This window comes from Aspergillus saccharolyticus, assembly GCF_003184585.1.
Source record: "Aspergillus saccharolyticus JOP 1030-1 unplaced genomic scaffold BP01scaffold_40, whole genome shotgun sequence".
Lineage (NCBI taxonomy): Eukaryota > Fungi > Ascomycota > Eurotiomycetes > Eurotiales > Aspergillaceae > Aspergillus > Aspergillus saccharolyticus.
This window is the reverse complement of record NW_020290650.1, coordinates 210,358-224,367: the sequence shown is the minus strand read 5'-3', so window position 1 is coordinate 224,367 and position 14,010 is coordinate 210,358. Positions and strand designations below refer to the sequence as shown.

Below are 14,010 nucleotides of genomic sequence, written 5' to 3'. Positions count from 1 at the left end.
ATACAGTCTCTCAGATTCAAGATCATCAGATTTACTTCACTTCGCCCCTCAGACGCCAAGTCCATTGCCGTTTGCTTTTAATCCGTTGTTCCTGCAAGGTTAGCGCCAATCCGTTTGACACCTCACTTGGTCCTGTTTGTCTTCACTGTAAGGACTAACTAACCTCTGCCTTCTAACAATATAGTCGTTTTGAGGTACTGCCAAGTCGGACTGGGTTGTCATCACTTGTTCTCATCATTTATACTGTCGTGACACTCCCTCCGCATTGTCCCAGGCGCCCGCCAGCACCCGCTTATCTACTTCTATCGCTTGCGGTACTGCAACCTGAACCCAAGAGATAAAAATGGGCTCTCTTCGACTTCGAATAGACGGTTCAACTTTCAAAGATGCCAACAATCGCGAAATATCCCTGAGAGGAATCAACGTCGCCGGAGAGTCCAAATACCCGAAGAACCCGGATACTCCTTCCTACGTCTCCGATAGCTTCTTCGATGCAGACAATGTCTCTTTTGTTGGCCGACCCTTTTCTCTTGAGGATGCACACACCCATTTCGCTCGACTACGCAAGTGGGGCTATAACACGATAAGATATATCTTCACATGGGAGGCGATCGAGCATGAAGGTCCGGGAAAGTATGACGATGAATGGATTACATTTACCATCGAGGTTCTCCGCATTGCAAAGCAGTACAAATTTTTCGTCTTCCTGGATCCACATCAGGATGTGGTAGGTTCCCTCAGCTCGCCTCGCTTTTGATACCCACCAAACTGATTATATGTATCAAGTGGTCGAGATTATCAGGGGGCTCTGGTGCTCCCGCGTGGACTCTCTATGCGGCGGGCTTAAACCCCCGAGCATTCAAGAAGACCGAAGCAGCCCTGGTGCAAAACACGTACGACAACCCGGCAGAATTCCCTAAAATGATTTGGAGTACGAATTACACAAGGCTGGTCTGTCAGACCATGTTCACATTATTCTGGGGAGGTCGAGACTTCGCCCCTAAGGCGATCATCGATGGCATGAATATTCAGGACTATCTTCAGGGACATTTTATTGCAGCATGCAAGTACTTTGCTCAGAAGGTTCATGAGGCTGGGGATATCGAAAATGACGTAGTTATCGGATGGGAGAGCATGAATGAACCCCACAGAGGCCTGATTGGGTTCCAGGATATCTCCGTGATCCCACCTGATCAACAACTTCAATTGGGCACCTCGCCTACTGCCTTCCAGGCCATGCTTACGGGCTCGGGGCGCGCATGTGAGGAGACAACCTGGGCTTTTGGTGGCTTTGGGCCTCATCAGACCGGCAGAGAATTGATTGACCCGGAGGGTGAATCAGCTTGGTTGCCAGCAGACTACGACGATGATAAATATGGTTGGAAGAGAGACCCGTCTTGGAAATTGGGTGAATGTCTCTGGGCTCAGCATGGCGTTTGGGATCCATCATCCGATCAAGTACTACGGAAGGACTATTTTGCCAAGCATCCGCGAACAGGCGAACCTTTGAACTACGATGTCTTCACCAATACCTACTTCATGGAGCACTACCGGGCTTATAGAGATGCGCTCAGGAGTGTGTGGCCAGAAGCGATCTTGTTCTGTCAACCTCCTGTCATGGAGGTTCCGCCCGACTTGAAAGGGACGGTGGACGATGACCCTAACATGGTGCACGCAGTACACTACTATGATGGTCTCACATTGTTGACGAAGCACTGGTAAGTAACATGGTTCTGTGTTGCCATTCGCACTGCTGACCATGACCACCGCAGGAATCGACTATACAATGTGGATGTGATTGGTGTCCTTCGTGGCAAATATCTCACGCCCGCTTTTGCCATCAAGATCGGAGAGACCGCGATTCGCAATTGCTTGCGCGATCAACTTAAGTTCTTGCGGGATGAGAGCTTGAAGTATATGGGCAGCCATCCCATGGTCTTCACGGAAATTGGCATTCCCTTTGACATGGATGATAAACATGCCTATAAGACGGGCGATTATAGTAGTCAGGTCAGCGCTATGGATGCCAACCATTTTGCACTGGAGGGGAGCACGTCAAACGGCTTTACATTGTGGCTATATACCACCACGGTGAGCGAGAGCAATACTATTCAGATGAACAAACGATGAAGGCTTACACCGTAATAGAACAATCACGAATGGGGCGATAACTGGAACGGGGAAGACCTGTCGATTTACTCGGTCGATGATTTCGAGCTCCCAAGTGGCAAATACTCTGACTTGGAGACGGACTCACGGGTCGAGACTGACCCTCATTCACCGGCGTACTCCGAAAGCCAAGGTAGTATTCAACACCAGTCAATAGGACCTGACAATCTGAAAAGTGCCTTGTCGGCTCCCTCCATCACATCGGAGTATAGTCAGAACGAGGACAAACTCGGGTTCCGTGCGGCAGAGGCCTTCATCCGGCCGAGCCCGATCTACACTAATGGCCTCGTCTCAGAGTATATGTTTGACCTTCGAAACTGCACTTTCACGCTGTCGCTGATTGGGAACGAAAAGACCCTGAATGAGGAGACTGCGACCGAGATTTACCTTCCCGAGTTTCACTTTCCAGGAGGACACACTGTTGTCTCTGTCAGTAGCGGAGAATGGTCCATTGACTCCAGCGAGATCAACTCCATCAAGGTTCAACGGTTGCGTTGGTGGCATTCGGCAGGGAACCACGACATTAAGATCCAGGGAGTCAAGCGCAAGCCAGGCGAAACTGCCAGATCCTCGTCAAGCGACGAACTGTCATACCTCGAGCAATGTCAGAGCAGCGGATGTACCGTCATGTGATAGGATCTAGGAGTCAGGCACAAGCTGTGCTAGTTTATTATGTCAAGGAGTATCAACTACCTTATTATATCTTGAGTGGTAATGTCTTCGATGAATAGGAACCATTGAATTAAGTACTGTTGATGTAGCTACCTACCTAGAGGCCATTTTAAGCAGATAAACAACAGGCTTATCGATAAGGAAAAAAGAGTCCCTTCAGGAAGCGGTGAAGAAGGCGACTAGTACGGGAGTACGGAGTAGCTGGGGGAGAAATTGCGCCGGTGTGGTGATTGGATCGGGAGCGCGTGGAAAATTCTCCTGGTACTATTGATCATTGATTATCGATCAATTCAAAGTCCACTGCAGTGTTGTTGTTGCTGCTGTTGCTGTTGCTGCTGCTGCTGCTGCTGCTGCTCTTCCAGTTGTTGCTTTCTTTCCCTCCCGTAATCTTCATTTGCTCCTCTCCACTTATTCCAGTCTCAAGAGAGACAAATCCATACTTCTTCCACTCCGTACTTGTCCTTGTTTTTTTTTTCTCTTTTTTAAATTCTCTTCTACCCCTAAATCGACATACAAACGAAAGAGAAGAGAGAGCGCAACAAAACACAACACCAAAAACCATCTATAAGCACTCCGCTTTTTTTTTTTGTTTAAGGCAGAACAGGGCAATTCTTACACCGGCTGCGCTGCTGCCCAGCCTTTTCCCGATCATCCCCTCTCCGGACGCCATTTGCCGTGTGTATCCAGAGGTCCTTCTCACCTTCTGGAAGAACGGTGGCTGAAAACCCACCGGGGGCTTGGATCCTATTCTTACCTCCCCTCAATTAATTCTCCGCATCCAGTTGTCCAAAGTTGCCCAACGCACTTCCGCTTCCACCACGGAATACCGGAGAGGTCTCAGTCCACTGCAAAAACAAAGGAAAAGACTGCCAAAATCAAGAGACACATTCTGCAAGGCATTCTCAAACAATAATGACAATATTGCTAGTGCTACTCCGGAGATCATCAAGGTAATCTGAGCTTTTTCTTATTTTGTGTCTTGGTTTTGAGAAGCAGGGAAGGAGTTAAACCTCTCATTTCCCAACCATCCATGGCGGCTGAAGGTGAGCTATCGGAAGGCCGCATGGCCGACATCATTCGTGCCTTGGAACTTATCCACAACCCATCTTCAACCAACGAGCTTCGCAGAGAAGCCTTGACATTTGTCGAGGCTCAAAAGGAGAGCAAGTCGGCGGCGCATAATGGGTACATGCTAGCGCTTCCCGAACAGACGAATCCTCTGGTCCGGTATTTCGGGCTGGGTCTCTTGGACCATGTTTTGCGCCACACCTCCTTTGAGGCTCAGGATCAGATTTTGGCTATCAGGGATCTCGTTCTGAAGTTGGCTGAGTCAATTCAGCCCGAAGACCCGGCTTATATCCGGAACAAGATCCCGCAACTCTGGGCTGAAGTGGCTAAGAGAAGTTGGGGCTTGGACTGGAACTCGATGGACGAAACGCTGCTTCAATTCTGGAATGCCAGTCTTGTGCATAAGGAACTGGTCCTGTCGATTCTTGAAACTCTATCAGAGGACATTTTCTTTCGTGAAGACACGGTATCATCCTTGCGTGGCACAGACCTCAACCGGGCTCTGGTCGAAATCTGTACGCCCTCGGCCGTCTTCGAGGAGATCCATCCGAAGAAGGAGTATGTGGAGTTGCGTTGTGGACCTGAGGGATGGATGTCCCGCATTTGCGCCTTTCTACATGAATGTATTGGAAATGTCCAGAGCTCGAAGCAGGCACGGGACTCAGCGCTGAAAGCCCTGGCTACTCTTAAATCTGTTCTGACATGGGCCATCCCTAAGGCCGTGCTCTCTTCCAACTGCGTCCCTTGTATTGCCAGTGCTTTCACCTGCAACGACGAGCTGGTGCTCTTGGCGGCCGTGGAAGCTCTGCATGCGCTGTACAGCAGGTCTCACGTTGAAATTGAAGGCTTCCAGCCCCTGGTACACCTCATGTACGAGACTCAAGCCCTCAGTGTGCTCCAAAAGCTGTACGAATGGTCCGTCGTGGGGCCGGATGATTTTGATGACACCAAGTATACTATTTGCAAAAAGCTCTCCGAGTTGATTTCGTATATCGCTGGTTTCCTCGAAGAGAAGGCGTTCTCTTTGGAGAGCGCCCATGGCTTGGACCTACCTTTCTTCTTCCACCTTACCATTACCGTCATCCAGAATCAAAGTCTCACAATCTCGATCCCTGTGCTTCATGTCTGGTCTAAATTGATAGCTTCCGAGAGGATCGGAAACACAGACCTGGTCACTGGTCTAATCCCTTCTTTGCTGGGGATTTGTACTGAGCGCCTTATTCGCTGGGAGTCTCTCCCGGAGAATGACGAAAATCCTACTGTGATGTTCCTGAACGAGGATATCGACACCATTCCCGAGAGACATGCATTCGTGGGCAACTATCGGCGATATTGTTCCTCCATCATCGAAACAATCGTCCAAAAGCGACCCCAAGAGGCCATTCCTCATATACTCGCAGGGATCGATGCCAACTTAGACAACCTGTACAGCGGTATGGAGCCCTTTTCCGTGAAGTCATTCTCGAAGACTTCCATACCTCTCATGCGTGCCGACACGCAGTTCGCGGTTGTTGAAGCAACTCTCAAAGGGTACAACAAATGGGTGTCGGCCCATGGGAGGATGCCCCAGCAAGATGAACAGAAACGCAGTGACCTGGAACAGATTCTGGAGGCATGGGCTTTCAAATTGATGCAGCGTAACTTCGAAGATCCGGTCCTCAAACAAAGGGTGATCAAACTCATTGTTGATATCTCCGCTAGAGCTCTGGACAAGACGCCTAGCTTTGCACTCAAGGCACTGGAGTACATTTTGATGACTCGCCTACCTGACCAGCCCGAGTTCCCAGTGTACTCAGAATCAGTCAAGGAGCTGCATGGTCTTGCCAGCCATGAGCTTCGCCGCCTGGCTATGCGCTACGCGGATTACTTTTCAACATTCTACGACATATTGGAACCTAAGATCAAGGAGATTTCCATGGCCAACCGGGTGGATGATAAGCTTCACATGGAGCTCACTTCCATTCTACTGATTATCATGCAACGCGCGAACAATGTCGAGCCGTACCTTCGCCAATCTCGTCTTCTGTCTTTTGTGGAACCCATCAAGCAAGCATGGCAGGAAGAACAATTCCGAGCTGTGAGCTCCACATTCGAGGGCTTCTGTTCCATGCTTGGACTACAGAACGTCGGGGCATATATGCAGTCACGGCAGGCTCAGAAACTGGAAGACTGGTCCTCTGTTCCTCTCGATAACGAGGGCAAGCTCATTCAGGAAGAAATGACTAGGAAATTCCAGCAGCTTCCTTTGAGAGGTACCAAAACGATGCTTGCCGTCTCCACGGACAAGCTTAAAAGGTCTGAACCAGCATATGAGCTTGCCTGCAATGTATGGCGTGACCTTATTCCTATCATCCTACCGACACTCCTCCAGCTAGTCAGTAATGCGCATGCTTTCCACAATCCCGGCAATTGGAGTGGCTTGCCTGCAGACATGGGCCCGGTTGTGGAGCGCATCCTAACTGATAGATTTTGGCAAGCCGGCATTTCAACCGGTAGTCGTGATGAGTTTTATGCTAAAATTACTGCTTCTCGTGGTTCACTCGAAGGATTTGCCTCTTCTGTACGAGGTAAGATCCGAGCTGTTCGTGAAGCCTGCTACTCGATGTTGTTCAGCATGAGTCGACTGAGGGATAATTTCTATGGATTTACGGAGCTTCCTGGTCCGCTCTCGGAGGCTCTCTTCAAGGACTCTACGCACCTTTCCTCGCATCAATTCTCCGTTCTTCTCAATATATCAAGATGCTTGATTGATGACTGTCCAGTCCGCTTCCGAAGCAATTTTTTGCCTCCCATGCTAGCCGCTCTTTTCACTAGCATTGATAAGAAAGTCACAGCGGAATGGGAGATAATCGAGCAGCGGAAAGAGGGACTTGCTGAGTCCGACGATCTGACTGATGAGATGAAGTCCGAAAGTATTCTGCGGCAGTTGACGTATTCTGCGGTAATCATGGTAGCAAGTTTGCTCGATCCCCAACGTGGGGGTAAGTTAAGGAAAGATCCCATGCCTGAAACCTGCTAATCCCAGAATCTAGATCCTGATGACGAGCTAGCGGACCCTAGCGCTCTGCAGCCGGCACCAGCACTCTCCGACTCAATTCGGCACTTTATTCTCTCTTCACCCGAGATATTCGAGCCAGTCATGCTCTTCTGCACCCATGCCCTCCGGATGCGCGACACGCGTTGCTGTAGCATCATCACTCGAGTCATTAGGTCCATCCTGCAGGACTTTGCCCCTCCCAACAACACACCTACCACCATCACCATCCGCGAGTTCATTTGTTCCGAGGTCCTCAAGGCCTGCATCACGTCCGTGCACGAACCCTATTTTGTCGACATGCAGAAAGACCTTGCTCAGCTCATTGCGTCCATCTGGGTCCTCTACGGCTCGAGCAGCCCCACCCCGCGCGCCGTCATTTTGAGTCTTCCTGGCATGAGCGAGCAGCGGGTTGCTAATGCAGAGGCCGCCCTTGTGCGGTCGACTGCCGCAAGACAGCAAAGAGCCTTGATCCTGGATCTCCTCGAGAGCTTGAGAGGTGTCAGCATAGCTGAGCAAGGCAAAATCTTGGGCTCGCGCGAGGAACGCCGGAAAGCGCGGAGTGCCCTGCAGGAGAGATACATGACAAGCGAGATGGAAGGCCAGCAGAATCAGAAAGTGGATATCAACGATGGACCGGATCTGGCTGGAGTGGCGGACTTGTTCGGCTAGAACAAGCAGTATATAGCGTCTCGGGGCGTGGGCTGCTGCACGGTCTACATCTGTGTATAGTATAGTGTCATTGTACGGCCACTGCCTACAGCGACCTCTTCATCGGTCTGCATAGTTATAACTTAAAGAATATATAGACAGCCCCTTGGGCCCCTTGAGAGCACCTGGAAATTAGTAAGGGAACTTGTTCGCTTGCAATACGGTTGGACTTCAACCCATGTAGTATGTGTAATTGTCCGAACCTGCAGATCGCAGCGAGCCATAAGATTACTCTACAAACTGGAATGCGCACCGCTTTTTGTCTCCAGGCTATTACACGCAATTGCGAGAATCCATATCTCATAACATCGGGAATTCCGGTACCCACTCGTACATGAATATACCTGGTTTGAAAGGGCTTATTTAATGGGCAAAACTTTGGAAACACAATCACAGCAGCAATGATCGATAAAATACACAGCAGATAAAATAAATATGGCGGGGACTAGACAGATTCAGGACACGGTCTCTCTTCTCAAATTTTCATTTCTCTCGCGAATTCAATAAGTTTATTCTTCAGTAACCTTGGAGGGGGTATAGGCAAAAGTAGGGCGGACGAAGCTGTGAATTGTAACAAGATTAGCGTTCCTCCCTTCATACCCCCTTTGGACATCCCATGATCTTGGGGGAAGGTGGGCAATTGGGTTGGGTCCAGGGGAAGGGAAAACGCACCGATCAGAGTGATACACCCTGTTTTCCGATCCCAGGAGCTCCTGCTCACGGGCCTTGTCGGCGTAGTACCGACGGGCCTGATCGCGATCTTCCTCGGCCTGAAGGAGAGGAAGGATGTGCAGACGGCCCCAGATTTTCTCGCGGCCGAGTTCGCTAGAGAGGGGGGTTTGTTAGCTAGCTGATCTGTCTTCCCTCGTCCGAGGGGTGGCAGTGGGTGGTCTTTTGCTTTCGGCTCTTTTTTTTTCTTCTTCTGGTTGTTCGGTGGAGGGAGGGAGACGTACTGCATCTCACGACTGGAGTAGTAGTACTTGTACATTCCGTAGGTGACAGCTCCGACCATGCCGGCGAGGTAGACCATGGGACTGAATCCGCGGACGGGGATGTTGCGCTATAATTTCGGCGGAAGGCATTGCGTGGTTAGCTTGGATTCTGATTTTTCTTGTCACAGTTTGGTTGTTGCGTTCTTCTTGGTTGGATGTGGGTATGTAATTTTGTGAATCGCATGCGCTGGCGGCGGGAGGAAGGACAAATCGACTCGCATCGTTCTGGGTATGTGTATGTGTGTTTCGGGATGGCTAGAGGTTCAATCGCACCTTGTATTGCACCTGGGTGTAGCCCCCAGCGGGGGGCATGTCCTGAGGCATTTTGACCGGGAGGAGAGGGCGGAGGACTGGTTCAATTGGGGGTTTCGGAGAAGAAGGTAAGTCGTCGTACCTTACGGCCGGGCCGAGCTTCGATTTGGAGATATGATGCCGTTTGGAAGGAAGTTGGGAGACGAGTGAAGGTCACGTGTGTGGTTCTGGATGTGGTAATGCGGGCTGTCTGGTCTATGATTGGTGAGGGAGGGAAACGGGGAGGGGAGGCCCTGCCGCTCCGAAATCATTCAGTGATTGATTGATTGATTGCTCCCACTGTCGCGAGGATTCCGATTGTGTGTTGCTTGGATGAATTGGACGGGGTTTGGCTTTCACTACGTTGATTTTGCTATCTTTTGATATTTATATTTGGGAAATAATCTGAAAAGTCTCTTTCAGTTACTTTAACCCTCAATTGTGAAAAGATCTTCTTTTTTCGAAGAAGCACAATGGAGGAAGAAGGTCGGCCCAGAAAATTGGTCAAGCTCGACCACGACGAGTCGCAACCACAGCACTCGACACCCGCTACGATGGCGGACCCAGCGCCGGCGGCAGAGTCCACACCAGCCCCAGCCGAAGCTCACGACGATGAAAGCACTACCATACCGAACAATGGCGCCGCCCTTAACGAACCCACCGACGAAACCGGCGCACCCACCATCTCGAAGCGCGCCATGAAGCGCCAACGTCGCCGGGAGCAATGGGAAGAAGGGCGTGAGCAGCGCAAGGTCAAGCGGAAGGAGCGGATTCAAGCCCGCAAGGAGCGCCGGCGGGCGGAGCTCGAGGTCGCGAAGCAGGAAGGCCGCGAGGCGGAGTTCCGCAAGGAGCACGAGCGTACCCCCGCGCGGTTCCGGAAGGGCACCCTGCTGCCGCTGACGCTGATTCTGGACTGCGGGTTCGACGAGCTGATGATTGAGAAGGAGCGCATCTCCCTGGGCTCGCAGCTGACCCGGTCGTACTCGGACAATAGCCGCGCGCCGTTCCGGTCGCACCTGGTGATCTCATCGTTCAACAAGCTGCTGAAGCAGCGGTTCGATACCGTGCTGGCCAAGACGTATGAGAATTGGAAGGGGATTAGGTTCCTAGAGGAGGACTTTGTAACTGCCGCGGAGAAGGCCAAGGAGTGGATGGTTGTGCCGGAGGGTGGGCGCTTCGAGGGCGTCTTCGCCGATAAGACGGATGCGAAGCCCGAGGAGGGCGAGATCGTCTACCTGAGCAGCGACAGTCCGCATACGCTGACGGAGCTCAAGCCGTTCAGCACCTACATCATTGGTGGACTGGTGGATAAGAACCGCCACAAGGGCATCTGCTACAAACAGGCCGTCGAGAGGGGCATTAAGACGGCGAAGCTGCCGATCGGTGACTACATTCAGATGGCCTCGCGTCAGGTATTGGCCACGAACCATGTGGTGGAGATCATGTTGAAGTGGTTGGAGGTGGGTGATTGGGGCAAGGCTTTTATGGAAGTCATTCCCCAGCGTAAGGGTGGCACTTTGAGAGAGTCGGTTGATGAGTCGGGGGAGCAACAGGATGAGGAGGCTGAGGAGGGAGAGGGTGAAGATGAGGGTGTTGCTGAGGAAGAGGCCATTCGTGAAGCGAATGCTGCTACACAAGAACAGGAGCAGGAGGAGCAAAGTGAAGCAGTAAAAGCCCCAGAGGAAGCCCCAGAGGGCAACTAGATGATGGATGCTGGCACCATGAAATAAAAAATGTACTGCACTGTGCTCTGTAAATAACGATCTAAGATAATAAGTTAATCAGTTTCACAGGGATTACAATGCACCGCCACCCGCGCCACCGCGCCACCCTACTCTGAACGCCACAGCCGTTGCCACTCGATGACGGCAGAAAATAACAACATCCAAATCAAATCAAAACATTTTATTTTCTACTTCACATTCCCTTCAAAGGCATCTGGTGCCAGCCCGCAATAACAAGGTTGCAGTCGGCTGAGTCAGTCTCTTGTTTCCTGTCCTCTGCCACTGTCAGGAGATCCATCATCCACTGCAATCTCAGCTGTTCTTTCATCCTTTGCACTTTCGTTGATCAACATCCCTGCTCCCCTAGCAACAGGATCTCCCTCCCTCCTCATCACTTGCCGTGGCTCTTACGCCCCGGCTAACTGCAGCAGCCATGTTCATGCTCCGCAACGGTCAGTGCCATCTCAGTCAGGTTATGATCTAAATTTATTGCTACCGGTTACCTTCTCCATTCATTTTACCCCACCATCGACCCCTCCTTCCCTCCTCTTTTCCTCCTGCCCGTCCACTTGTCATATTGATCTCATTGCTTCCTCACATGCTGACGGTCCACTTCTCTCCTCTCTAGTGAGCAAGTACCTCTTCGGAGACACTTCCAAGGAATCTATCATCGAAATTCCTCAGGGTCAACTCTACCTTGTCCGCCCCCTCTCACCCAAGGGATATTCTGAGCTCATCTTCAAGGACGCCGCTGCTTCCATCAGACGTACCGGCCAAGAATTCCAGTACCAACTAGTTATTCAACGTGCCTTCGAGGAAGGCGAAGAGGAGCTGGCCGAGGACGAGGACGAAGAAGCGAGTGATAGCTTGGACAAAGACGAGAAGGTATTCCTTCTCGACCAGGCTTTGCACTTTCGCTCCGAGGTCCGTGAAGGTGGTTCCAAGATCTTGGCTTGGAGGGACCTCAGTGGCGACATAGGTGACCTCTTCGAATTTGTCTGCGATCCTTCCGTGCCATCGGACAAGGTCGCTACTTTTGAGCTGGCCGCCCTGCAGTGCCAGTACGAGCGGACGTATCGACGCAGCGCGCAGAAGGCCACTCGCGAAGAGTTGCAGGAGTTTTCCTTCCAAGAAGAGAAGCCCATCCCGTCTGCAAGCCCCATCTCCTCACCCACAAAGTCCCGCGATCACTCGATCGATTTTCCCGACGCAACAACCGCCATGGCGAAGGACGTGGAATACTCCAAGTCGAAGGGTTTTATCAAGCCTGCCGCTTCTAAGGATGAGTCTACTGTTGCCCCGCCCTCGGCGGCTCAACCGGAGGCGCGCGAGATCCTGACCCGGGAAAAAGCCGAACTGCACCTTTTCGATTTTCCCACCGGTACCTTTGTGCAGCAAGATGCTCACGTGACCGCCACGGTCTCTGAAGTTGGCGACTGGCAGTACTGGCTGCAGATTAGCGGCGAAGACAAGGAATGGCTTGGGCAGGCAGTCGTCGCAGACATTAATCCCGTCTTCAACTTTGAGTACTTGTCATTTATCTTCAATGCCTACAGTGAAGATGGTTCGGCCTATTCTTGGCTCCTGCGCTTCCATGATCAGGAGACGGAAGAGAGATTTCAGGAGGGCCTCATGCAGGCACTCTGGGAGCAGTTGAATGAAATGAAATGGGCCAAGGTCAAAGAAAACGAGAAGGAGTATGTTCTGGATGCCTTCCAGGATTTGACTATGGAAGATACGGAGGAGCAAGAAGCCGAGGCTGAGGTTGAAGAAGAGGAGTCTGAAGAGGAAGATCAGGGTGACGGCCAGCGCAGCGAGCACTATGATTCGGATGAAGAAGAAGACGATGTGGTCACGCGTGAAGATGATGGCAATGTCAACTCTCAATTGGCCGTCGGCTACAAGCACGATCGCTCGTTCGTGGTCCGTGGTTCTAAGATTGGCGTCTTCAAGCACACTCCTAATAACAACCTCGAATTCTCAACCAACATCTCCAAGGTTGAGACCCCTAAGGGCAAGCTCTTCAGCCCTAAGAAGGTCATGCTCCACGCTGAGGATTCGAACATGATCCTCCAGAATGGCGATGACCCGAACTCTCTCTACCGCATGGACTTGGAGTACGGTAAGATTGTGGACGAGTGGAAGGTGCATGATGACATCCCTGTCCACACCTTTGCTCCCGAGAGTGTAAGTTATTTGCATACGACTAAGTTTGACTTCGATTGCTAACTCTACTTCCAGAAATTCTCCCAAATGACTTCCACACAATCTTTCATTGGTGCCTCAAAGAATGCTCTCTTCCGCGTTGATCCTCGTGTTGCCGGAAACAAGTTGGTGGAATCTGAGCTGAAGCAGTACGCCAGTAAGAACGACTTTTCTTCGGTGGCTACCACGGAGAAGGGATACATTGCCGTTGCTTCCAACAAGGGTGACATCCGCATGTTTGACCGACTTGGTATTAATGCAAAGACTCATATCCCTGCCTTGGGTGAGCCCATCATCGGTCTGGATGTGTCTGCCGACGGTCGCTGGGTTTTGGCTACGTGCCGCACCTACCTCCTGCTCATCGACGCCCTGCAAAAGGACGGCAAGAACGAAGGCAAGCTGGGCTTCGAACGTTCTTTCGCCAAAGACTCCAAGCCCCAACCACGTCGTTTGGGTCTGCAACCCGCTCACGTCGCCCAGTTCCAGCATGAGACTAAGAAACCAATTGCCTTCACTCAGGCCCGCTTCAACACGGGTGTTGACTCGCATGAGACATCGATTGTCACTGCCACTGGTCCCTTCATCATCACCTGGAGTTTGAAGAAGGTCATTGCTGGCCGCAAGGACCCCTACACTATCAAGCGGTACGGTGAAGAAGTTATGGCAGATAACTTCCGCTTCGGTTCAGACAAGAATGTCATTGTGGCGTTGCCCAACGAAGTCAACATGGTTGCGAAGAAGAGCTTGCTGAAGCCGACGCGGGAGAGTATCGCTGGTCCCTTGCCCATGACTCCTAGGCGCCGTACCCAGTGGGGTAGTCGTCTGGGCCGGGATGATATTGTGAACTCACCGTACTGAAATTGATTTGGTAGTTTTCTGTTTCAATTTATCGCACTGCATACCCCTCTGTGTTACTGTGTTTTTATTTTTGAGTCAACCCTTTACTTGGTGTGTCAATTTTCCTGCTTTGCGCCACGAACTGTAATGTCTGGCTGGAATGTTCTGACGGTCAGATTGGGTCTGGCGAATGATACGACGATGATACTTCCTCTAGGTAGCTCTAAGTAGTGGTAATCAAAGTATACGAATTACGAGATGACGGAGAATTACCCAGATACTCGCTACAGTATTCATGTGGGCGCTG

General features: G+C 51.2%; 4 protein-coding genes across 4 annotated transcripts; 3 read left to right on the top strand and 1 right to left on the bottom strand.

Moving 5' to 3' along the window:
* The first annotated feature begins 121 nt into the window (after positions 1–121).
* On the top strand, positions 122–2,901 carry BP01DRAFT_394686 (sterylglucosidase 1). Its single transcript, XM_025578342.1, has 4 exons — positions 122–727; positions 787–1,718; positions 1,773–2,091; positions 2,149–2,901. The coding sequence occupies exons 1-4, from the start codon at positions 344–346 to the stop codon at positions 2,800–2,802; spliced, it is 2,289 nt and encodes a 762-aa protein (XP_025427941.1). The 5' UTR covers positions 122–343; the 3' UTR covers positions 2,803–2,901.
* A 970-nt stretch (positions 2,902–3,871) lies between these two features.
* On the top strand, positions 3,872–7,615 carry BP01DRAFT_385980 (karyopherin MSN5; the record flags this gene model as incomplete). Its single annotated transcript, XM_025577647.1, has 2 exons — positions 3,872–6,890; positions 6,942–7,615. 2 exons carry the CDS (start codon positions 3,872–3,874, stop codon positions 7,613–7,615), a joined length of 3,693 nt encoding a protein of 1,230 aa, XP_025427940.1.
* A 535-nt stretch (positions 7,616–8,150) lies between these two features.
* On the bottom strand, positions 8,151–9,082 carry BP01DRAFT_359933 (putative NADH-ubiquinone oxidoreductase subunit GRIM-19). The gene is made up of 4 exons (XM_025575797.1): positions 8,920–9,082; positions 8,608–8,714; positions 8,327–8,479; positions 8,151–8,215 (listed from the first exon to the last, which is right to left on the bottom strand). The coding sequence occupies exons 1-4, from the start codon at positions 8,968–8,970 to the stop codon at positions 8,164–8,166; spliced, it is 363 nt and encodes a 120-aa protein (XP_025427939.1). The 5' UTR covers positions 8,971–9,082; the 3' UTR covers positions 8,151–8,163.
* A 144-nt stretch (positions 9,083–9,226) lies between these two features.
* BP01DRAFT_418370 (VID27-domain-containing protein) lies at positions 9,227–13,967 on the top strand. Its single transcript, XM_025579321.1, has 4 exons — positions 9,227–10,527; positions 11,090–11,113; positions 11,290–12,848; positions 12,903–13,967. The coding sequence occupies exons 1-4, from the start codon at positions 9,411–9,413 to the stop codon at positions 13,722–13,724; spliced, it is 3,522 nt and encodes a 1,173-aa protein (XP_025427938.1). The 5' UTR covers positions 9,227–9,410; the 3' UTR covers positions 13,725–13,967.
* The last annotated feature ends 43 nt before the right edge of the window (positions 13,968–14,010 follow it).

Bases quoted from the DNA above. Each gene is read 5' to 3' on its own strand.
- BP01DRAFT_394686 (XM_025578342.1), top strand. From the start codon at position 344: ATGGGCTCTCTTCGACTTCGAATAGACGGTTCAACTTTCAAAGATGCC. The intron at 1,719-1,772 runs GTAAGTAACATG...TGACCACCGCAG, and splicing joins ACATTGTTGACGAAGCACTG to GAATCGACTATACAATGTGG. The intron at 2,092-2,148 runs GTGAGCGAGAGC...ACACCGTAATAG, and splicing joins TGTGGCTATATACCACCACG to AACAATCACGAATGGGGCGA.
- BP01DRAFT_359933 (XM_025575797.1), bottom strand. From the start codon at position 8,970: ATGCCTCAGGACATGCCCCCCGCTGGGGGCTACACCCAGGTGCAATAC. The intron at 8,715-8,919 runs GTGCGATTGAAC...CCGAAATTATAG, and splicing joins ACACCCAGGTGCAATACAAG to CGCAACATCCCCGTCCGCGG. The intron at 8,480-8,607 runs GTACGTCTCCCT...CCCCCTCTCTAG, and splicing joins TACTCCAGTCGTGAGATGCA to CGAACTCGGCCGCGAGAAAA.
- BP01DRAFT_418370 (XM_025579321.1), top strand. From the start codon at position 9,411: ATGGAGGAAGAAGGTCGGCCCAGAAAATTGGTCAAGCTCGACCACGAC. The intron at 10,528-11,089 runs GTGTTGCTGAGG...GGCTAACTGCAG, and splicing joins GGGAGAGGGTGAAGATGAGG to CAGCCATGTTCATGCTCCGC. The intron at 12,849-12,902 runs GTAAGTTATTTG...CTCTACTTCCAG, and splicing joins ACACCTTTGCTCCCGAGAGT to AAATTCTCCCAAATGACTTC.